The sequence below is a fragment of the Mixophyes fleayi genome, chromosome 8 (assembly GCF_038048845.1).
Source record: "Mixophyes fleayi isolate aMixFle1 chromosome 8, aMixFle1.hap1, whole genome shotgun sequence".
Taxonomy (NCBI): Eukaryota; Metazoa; Chordata; class Amphibia; order Anura; family Limnodynastidae; genus Mixophyes; species Mixophyes fleayi.
Genome location: NC_134409.1, coordinates 130906272 through 130916244, shown reverse-complemented (window position 1 = coordinate 130916244; position 9973 = coordinate 130906272). Strand labels below are relative to the sequence as shown.

At 41.2% G+C, this 9973-nt stretch overlaps 1 protein-coding gene across 2 annotated transcripts in view; it reads right to left on the bottom strand.

Moving 5' to 3' along the window:
• Positions 1–648: 648 nt before the first annotated feature.
• Positions 649–9973, bottom strand: part of LOC142099737 (G-protein coupled receptor 22-like) — a 168700-nt gene continuing 159375 nt past the window's right edge. For both annotated transcript variants that reach the window (XM_075183563.1, XM_075183564.1), the window contains one exon: positions 649–2421. In XM_075183563.1, coding sequence (XP_075039664.1) covers positions 1079–2371 — 1293 coding nt within the window. In that variant the 5' untranslated portion in view covers positions 2372–2421 and the 3' untranslated portion in view covers positions 649–1078. The remainder of the gene's footprint in view (positions 2422–9973) is intronic.

Here is a 9973-nt window from a genome sequence, read left to right as displayed (position 1 = left end):
TGTTTTTTGCGCTGATCACTTCTTAAAGTTGTCGACACATAAATCCACTTGTGCTTTGATTGACTGAATAGCCGGACAGACTTGTACCACATGAATGAGACGTATAGGTATAGGCGAACCGTTCACAATTTCGTACCCCGCACCTGGGCATACCGTAGAACACATGGTGCAAATCACCACCAGCTTTAGTTTGGATGAAAGGATACACTTTAAGTTTATTTGTTTTTTCTCTTTTTTTTTTTTTTTTTTTTTTTAAGAAAAGTGGAAGAATACATTTAATATTATTTGTGGATAAAACTTGTGCAAACTAACGCACATTGACTAACTTGTCCCTAGAGAGCCAAAGTCATTTGAAGATAGGCTGAATATTTAGACACCACATCCTACGGATTATTTCATCATCTAGAAAACAATGAGTCATTATAACTATATTGACCGTCTTACATTTACAGTTCATGGCTGCTGTAATAATGAATTAAAACCAATTATATTATTTGTAGAAAAATACAAGTTTTTCCTAGACTGTTCCATGTTTTTTTTCAGAACGCTTGTCCTTATCCATATATATATATATATATATATATATATATATATATATATATATATATATATATATATATATATATATATATATATATATATATATGCATATGCCGGATAACAGATTTGATTGAAGAGATCTATGATGATTCTTGAGATTCCAAGGCATGCTTTGCTACTCACTATGGTCATAAAATATTTTAGTCTGTTGACCCAAGTCGTGAAAATTGACACAATGGCTCTCAAATCACTGCGAGTGCCCCTATATACCGAGGGTACAATAGATCACCTGGTTTAAGCCATCCTGGACCGGATGGGTTTAGTGGACCTGTAGCATCCAGGCCACAGAGGTAAGATGGCAGTGCTGTTTTTGATAGAGCAATTTTATAGTTAAAGGCTAGAACTACTTATTGTACAGTGCTCCCTTGACGCCTCTTTTGTATAAAGATTTAGAATTCACCAAAATTTGTGCGCTATCACCCATCGTTATCCCACTGCCGTAAGAGTGTCCACGGTAGAACGCTTGACACGGATAATTTCATTCCTTTACAGCATCTGTCAGACATCGGTCCGTACCATCGCTACACTCTAACTTTGCTTTCCTGCCTTTCTTGGGCTCTATCCAAGAGTTGTGTATGACCGTTCCACCAGGAGCAGGGTCTACTTGCAACACCGAAACTACTCTTTTCTTCATCTTATTCTTGAGGACGTTGCGGAACTTCTGCCGAGTGAAGGCATACAAGAGAGGGTGAAAGATGGTGGTCCCGTAGGCCATGGTGATGAAGCAGATTCGTAACTTCACAAGAAGATCGCTGGGCCCCACACAGAGGATAAGAAGGTTCACGATGGAAATGGGAGCCCAGCAGAGCAGAAAGGTGGTGATTATGATAAGAGACATCCTAAACACGCGTTTCTGGCGCTCTCGGCGGTCCCGGTGACGTTTCACCGCCCGTCTCAAGGCGATAATGACAGAGACGGAAGCTTGCACTCTCATGGGTGGGTTCTTGATAACTGGTGGAGGGGCCAGCCTCTTGGTCTCCCCCATGGTGCTTTGGTCCGATGGCTTCCTTTTCTTTCTTTTCTTGGTTTTCCGACGCTGGCTTCTCTTAAAGTGGTTTCCGATCCTGATGTTGAGGGCCTGGAGGATTTTCGAGTAGGTGACCAGCATGACGGCCACAGCGGCAAAGAAGATAGGAATTTGGATGACCAGATGGTAGTACATCCCCAGTTCCGTGTGATACTCGTTGACACTTACGCAGAGCAAAGTCCGGTTTTGCCATGTGGCCATGTGGTCCGGAGCACCAAAGAATTCCACCTCGAAGAAAGGGATGAAGAAAGCCATGAGTGAGACGAACCAGACACAGGAGAGAAGCAACACCATCCTTTTAGGGGTAAGAACCCTGTTAGCGGGTCTCACGGAGATATCATACCTGTCTAAACTGATCACCAGAACGTTGATCGCAGTTGCGATACTGCTAAAGGTGACACATGCCTCATGGAAGCAACAAACCAGAGCAATGTTCTGCTCTAGTGGAATCAAGATGATGACTATGGTCAGTGGGACACAGATGACGCAGATGATAACATCCAGAACGTGGAGGTTCATGGTCACCATGTTGCTGACAGAATCCACTAGGTTAGACTGCATACAGTAGAGCACAAGTACTGTCAGGTTGCTGCTAAATCCCAACACAATCTCCAACATGAGGAAGCTGGTAAGGGAAACTTGGAAGCCCAATGGGTACGGGAAGTACCAGCCGGCATCTGAGCTGGATCCATCGTTGGTTTCCAAAATGGCATCATACATATCGGTCTCCTTGGCTGACACCATTCTGTTCTCTGCATAGTCCTAGAAAGGAAGAATTTCTTCTGTTCGTCTCCCTGTAACAGAAGCATAGAGAAAACACATTAGCAAATTGCAAAGGATAAACTATAAAATTGTCAGCAAGCTACACACTTATGTATTGCCACCTAATTCTCTGTTTTTTATAGTTTATAAATGGATTCTTAGAAACAGATGATTTATTGAAGTAACAAAACAGGAAATATATTGTTTAGCAATTGCCTATGCACGTCATTAAATGATACTTGTCTAGCACAGAAGGAGCTGTGGATAGGCCTAAGCAAGATTACAACAGATACAGTGCCTGGCACACATGACATCCACCCATGTGTACTAAAGGAACTAAGTTCAATACTTGATGGACTACTTTTTTTTTTTTTTTTAAATGTATGAACTCCCTCACAACCAGGTGAGTGCCATAAGATTGATTTGCCATGGGAGCTAATTGTATTCTATATTTTGTTTGAAAATAGTTTAATAACACAATGTAAGTATTGTTTTATGAAGGACTATCCATTCCTAATTTTTATGAGAAGGCAAGTTTCAAAAGATCTCTAGTTAAACAGTCCTGGAAGGGAACGCACTCAGTAATCGTCATATGATTAAAAATAAATAAATTTATATAATATATTTCTCAAGTTCAATACAAAGATGACTAAAGCACTTTTCGTAGCAAGGACCATACAGAAGGGAAGAGGTTACAAGTTGCAAATGGAAGAAAGAGCATAAGAAGGGGCTCAAGGGTTCTTTACTGTAAAGGTTGTTAAACTGTGGAATTACCGCATAAGTTATGTTAGCAAATTCACTAATAGAAATTTAATAATGGATGAATACAAGAAATGGTATCTCTAGCTAGGATTTGTAGAGGACGTACACGGCATGAATGATCCAGGGAATTTATCAAAAGTTTTGGAGCCAGGAAATAGATTTACCCCTTGTGTGGTTAATTGGCAATTATCACACTGGGTGTTTTTGTTTTCCCTTCCACCGGATCAACACTGTCATGATTATAGCCTAATCAGGATACTTATGAAAGTAATATGTTAATGTTGACATAATTATGGCCTAATTGGGTTAATTAGGAAAATAGAATATCAATGTCTCCCAAAATGTCTGTTTCTTTTCATTTGTCCTGTTGCTGAACAGCCCATAAGTAATGATTGTATTTAAGTCTAAAATGTTACTCTTATTGACCCCTGTTATAGAGTGGAGGAGCTTTTAACCAAAGTTTGGACAGGCAGAAGTTTAGTAGACAGATCTGTTAACATTTGACAAAGTAAAAAAAAGTACATACACATTCAAGAAGACAAAAATCTGTCCCTTTGTGGAGATCAGACTGCTGCTGGGAAATTGTCAGAATCTTAGACCGTTTCTATAGTCCACAAATTAGACGGCAAACATATGAGTCTACTTCTGCAGTTTCTATAGTTTTATTTCTGTATTATTTATATTTCTTTTATGTCAATGTGTCGTAACTACTTTTATTCAAGAAGCATTGTGACTTTCTTGTTATATTAAATCCCATTTAATAATGTCCTGTCTTTGTATTCCTAAAGAAAGTCATGTGTCAGATAGTCTTTGCTTTAATATAACTACACTTTTGAAGGTGTCTAAATCTTCATTGTGACTGTGTTTTTCTTAATAGTGTATGTGAAATAAACTGGGGAGGTGGGTTGTCCTTTTTAAAACATGTGGTTTTGTATTGATTAACCCTTTCACACACTTCTAGTGAGTCCATGCACACTATCAATTGCCAAAACTTACAAAGTTATTCATTGTATGTTCCTAAGCCAATTCTAAGCCAGTAAATTATGGCGCCATTGCATATATTTACCCCAACACAAAGGTAGTACCAGGATTCTAGTTTTATTGCACTGTATTCTGAACTGTGCATCTGGGTCGAGGATTCAAAGAATTCTAGAGCTGAATGGGTTGATCAACGGCTCCTTATAGGCTGTGTAGATACTGAGCAACCAATAGGATACCTCTGACCCAATCAACTAGTTATAGGCACAATTACAAGACCTGTTTTAGGCTAGGGCAGACAATGTAGTTACCCTTACAGGCCATAAGCCTCCAAGAGGCCGTCATTATAAGTTTAGTTAAGCATAATCGTGGATATAGGGAAAAATAGGACTGCAATATTGGGTCTGGAGGGATCTTTCCTAATTGAAACAGATTGGCGGTTTTAATCTGGATCAATTTCAAATATAAGTGAGGGATCGCAGGAGATCCAAAATAGATTGACTTTCTTATTGATACACACTTTTAGATTTTGTAACACAACAGGTAAAATAAGACTTGTTAAACTATTTAAGCAGCATGCAAACAATATAAAGCAGCATTGATCTCTTATTTTACATTAAATGCCTCAACCAAGCATGCAGCCGGCTGCTTGGATGAGGCATTTTCAAATTCCTGATCTGATTTGTAAAGACTGGGCGCTCACCAATAAGATGCGAGCGAACAACTCGCAGAGGCCCCAAAGCCATGTGCTCCGTCACTAGGTTTCCTCATTAGCAGGAGCTAGTTAGGATTCAGAGCATGCCTGGTATGGAGAACTCTACTGCAACGCCGTATGAATAGAGAAACACTTTGTGGTTTTCCTATGGGAATGTTCCCAGCTCTGACACAGAGGGAAACGTGTAACCGCATGAGTGATTCTGTGTGTGTTAATGCCGAAGTACTGAGAACAAGATGAAACGACAGGTATCGGGGGCGGCAATGGGGATGTTAAACTAAAGGTCATGTACTAGAAGCAGCCCCTTCTGGTCGAATAGGGGTACACACTAATGTAAAGTCGCACACTCACACTGCTCGTTACCATAAAGGTTCCACCGGATACTTGAGAGAGATCACACACATTCCAAAAATGTTTCTTACCACAAATGAACACACGATTATAGTGCTTCTCATTATCCTAAATGGCTAAACGGCAACTTTGTATAGGAGGTAAGCAGGCCAATAATTGTGCGATTCCAGGACATCTATAAGACTGTGCATTAAACCCATCCATAGTTTTAGCTACACACGAGCACATGGTATGTACCCGCTCTCTGATTTTCTTGAGCTGTGTTCATCACAGCTGGAATGTTTGCTAAATAGGGACCATTGATCCCTACAGTAAACTCACTATTAGAACGATCAGAAGATATTGACTTTTTTTTTTCAAAAAGATTTTCATGGACACGGGGTCACAGCTTGGTTCCTTGAACTCTTTTTGGAGTTAAGAGTCAATTAGTGGGGTGCAGAGCAAAGAAACATTCTTATACTTCTATAAAAAAAAACATAAGTGGAGTTTTTTTTTAATAGTTTGCACCTTGATTTACAGATGGGCGTCTACATTTCTGGAACGTGCAGAGTGAGATGGAGGTGTAGAAGGCTGATGGGACGGGTTGGGTGCGGTGAAGGTGTGCCGTACAGATTAGAGTACACATCACTGACCCTTTTTTGGCGAATGGTGTGCTGACATGAAATTTCATTCTGCAGATCGAAATTATCGGAATTAGTAAAAGGGGTGAGTAGGTGACTTTTAGGGGTGTCCCTTGCTGTAAGGAGAGGCACAGGGTCAGTTTTACCCCACAAAGGGGCTTGAATATTGCGCCCGCCTAGAGTTGGTGGTCGTCAGGTCTTTTCCTGTACCTTTAATATGACGCGTTTCGCACCTTCATGTTGCACTTCGCTGGAGAAACGCATTTCTGGACTTACTTTGCGCAATCAAATAAAAAGCTTCATGCACACAGAAGTGACAAATCTAATATAGCCCCTCCTGGTGTCCTTTCATGATTAATGTAAGCCACAAATGAGGCTTATTTGAGTATAATTTCGGAGAAAATATATTTTGATTAAAGGTATTGCTCTAAAGTGTTAGGGAGTTGGACAATTTTGCACAGTGCGCCTCCTCTTTTTCGACCTCCCTGCATTACCTAGGCGGTTTTCTAGGTTGCGGATTTCTCCCAAGTGTGCGCTATAGGTGTGTACCTTGCTGTGCGCTGGGTGGAAAAGAGTGAAAACCAAGGAGATAGGATAATAATTTAAAGTTGTTTGGTTCTTTTAACAATAGTCCTGTCGTTTTCAAGTACCATTACTAGGAATTTAAAGGTCCCCGGTCCTGGTGGGCCCAGTGCAAATGTGTTCTTTGCTCCTTTATGAAAATGGCTCTGCCAAAAGATAGTCACTTGGGTATCATCATCATCAACATTTAAATATATTGCGCAAGCAAATTCCGTAGCGCTTTACAATTGGGAACAAACCGTCATAAAACAATACTGGGTAATACAGACAGATATAGAGGTAAGAGGGCCCTGCTCGCAAGCTTACAATCTGTGTAACAATGGTTTGCTACATCATATTGCACACTGGACCAGCTAGAATGCAAAGGTAAAAAGTATTGAGTGGGCTGTGTGATCAGTCACACAGCAATGTTGGTCAGAGGGTTGTTGTCTTGTGTTAGCTGTGTAGAGAGTGGTAATAGGGTACCTTAGGGAGATTAAGAGGGTGGTTGAGGAATATTATAGGCTTGTCTGAAGAGGTGGGTTTTCAGAGAACGCTTAAAGGTTTGAAGACTAGAGGAAAGTCTTACTGTGCGAGGGAGGGAATTCCACAAAGTGGGTGCAGCCCGGAAAAAGTCCTGTAACCGAGAATGGGAGGATGTGATGAGAGTGGAAGAGAGACGCAGATCTTGTGCAGAACGGAGGTGTTGAGTTGGGAGATATTATGAGACAAGTGAGGAGATGTATGTCGGTGCAATTTTGTTGATGGCCTTGTATGTTAGTAGAAGAGCTTAATATTGGGTATGACCATATATTTTTATAATTCTATTGTGGAGGCAATACTATTTGATTGGGCAATAATGATTGCCCTGAGTTCTCCTGACCTAAATTCTGCATTATTCCCCACCTACAATCAAAGGACATAAGATGCACTGTAGATGGCTCATACAGAAGGCAATCCTGGTGACGTCACGAGATCTATCTGCACCTCTTCAGTAACTATGACAGATTGCAGCTATAAGCCCTGATGAGATTCTAATAGAGAGACAGGCTTTTCATTCCACTTCATTGTAACAAGCCCAGAGAGAGGAAGACAAACTTATCAGCCTCTCCTCTGTCTTGTCATGTTTCCATTAATCCTGTGACTGTTTAAGCAGCGATAACCTCATAGCGCAGAATATTGTGGGGGCTTAGAAAGAGAAGAGGACAGAACTGATTTACAGACGTTTTTAGAATTAAATTGAAAATGAAAAAGCACTAAATAAAAACTTTTCCTTTTTCATTTTTTTAAAAAAAAAATGCAAATACAGGAACAAAGTAAATAACACCATGTATTGCATATAATGGGTATACAAATAGAAAAGCAGCGGCAGGCATCACTGCCATATTTTTGTGAAAGTCCATTACACAACCAGTCAGTAACTTGGATCTATATAAATATGCATGTTAACCATACTCCCGGATATTCTGGGAGACCGCGGGAGGTCTCACAGGCTCCCGGGAGACCAGGCTTCCCATCCACTTCACTAACTTAGTCTTGAGGATCTTAATGACGCAATTTGCAGCATTTGACGCCTCTTAAGCTTACCCATAGTTACTCTACTCTCTCGGGAGAGTCCAGAATTTCGAGCAGGTCTCCCGGCCTCCCAGGAGAACGAGCTATTCTCTGGCATACTGCCTGGGCAGGAGGGGGGCCTGCATGACGCGATTCACAGCCAATCACGTCAATTTGGCTCCACCCCCAGCAAAGTAAAGTCGCAAATTTGTGATTGATTAAGTAGATTATAATTCTTCATAATATACAATTTCATATATATTAAAAATAGCAACTTCCTCCTGGTTAATATATCACCTGATGCCAGGCAGAGATGGCTTAAACCTTTTATTATTCATATGCAGTATACAAATCTATAAACCACCAGCATAGACTGTGGCATCCTGGGGTTTACATTAGAGGATTACTGCTTTCAAAACTGGACGAGATTATTATCTTATTGACCTGGGGTGAGCAGTAATCTATATTGTGACTTGGTAGTAAAGGGAATTCCTACTAGTCTGCTACAATTTACATCACACACTTTGTGTTGGGGCAGCGTCCATGCCTAACCAATTCATTTGTATAAACCAGGCCAGGCCAACCTGCGACTCTCCAGGTGGTGTGAAACTACAAATCCCAGCAAGCTTTGCCAGCTATCAGCTAGCTATCTACTGGCAAAGCATGTTGGGGCTTGTAGTTTCGCAACACCTGGAGAGCCACAGATTAGCTAGACTCATGTAAATGTGGTAAAAAAGTTATTCAAAACAGGTAATTGTTATACTCAAGTGTGCAGTTATTTTTTTATCTTCATTTAATGCTAAACATGGGCCGGGAAGCTCCTCGGATAGCAGAAAAATGAAGACTAGATGAAGGGTAGGTGTCTTGCAATCAAGTACATATAGAGATGACTGTGGGAGGAGGGTCCAACCGGGATAAGGGAGTAGGTGTTGCGAGGAGGGGATAGGTGGCGAGGAACGGGGCTGGTAGTGAGATGTGGAAGTTGGTTGTGAGGAGAGTGGTTGGTGGAGATAGCTTGATAGTGATGCTTATAGTCAGGGCCACCAAGAGGAATTATGGGTAACTTCTTGAGGCACTTTCCATAACCACAGTAAGGGGCGAGGCCACACCAGTTTGGTGGCTCCTCCCACTACACCGACAGGCCTCATCCCCTCTCGGCACCCCAGCTTGTAGAGAAATAGGGAAGCTGCTGAGGTGGGACTGGTGGTGTGAGGAGGATGCTGGGATAGAGAAAGCCAACTTGCCATGAGCAGAAGGATGGTGGTGAGAGGAGAGATCTATGGTGATAGGGGACCAATGGAGATGTTAATGACTTCTGGTGAAAGGAGACTGGAAGTGAGGGAGATGGTGGTGAGAAGAGAGACCTTGTTATGAGCAGGGGTCTGATAGTGAGACGAGAGAACTATGGTGATGAGGGGGTACTGATGGTGATGACAGGAAAATGCGATAAAAGGAAGCCAATAATGACTAAGGCCAAGTTCTCTGTACAATAAACCATAGTTCCACGATAGTTTGCATCGAGTCCAGCACCTAGCTGCCATTGTTTGGAAACAAACCTTATTTTCTTTTATTTTGGCGTCTCGCCTTTTACAATTAATTTCTTTCTTTGGGGACTTTCCTGCTTGTTTGTAAAGTTGTAGGCGGCTGAGAACTAGAAGCGTTGGCTCTGTCCGGTATTGTGTTGTCAGGTTCGCTTAGTCTATGATAAATTACACTTTCCTTCAATATGTTTCTTTTTTTCCCTGCCAGATTAAGGCTTTTCGTCCTCATCTGAAAACCTCTGAACACGGGACAGGAGAAAATGTAAAAAAAACCTCTACTAACAAATAAACAAACAATGGTTAATGCCTTTTATTTATAGATTATGCAGCACAACAGAGCTTACTGTCTAAATTATCTACCACACAAACGCTAATTACCCTAACCGCACGTATCTGGACCGTGGGAGGAAACTGAAACACCGGCGGAAACGCACATCGGGAGAATACACAAACTTCACTACAGAGGGTGTCCTGGTCAACCATGTATATATATATTACATAT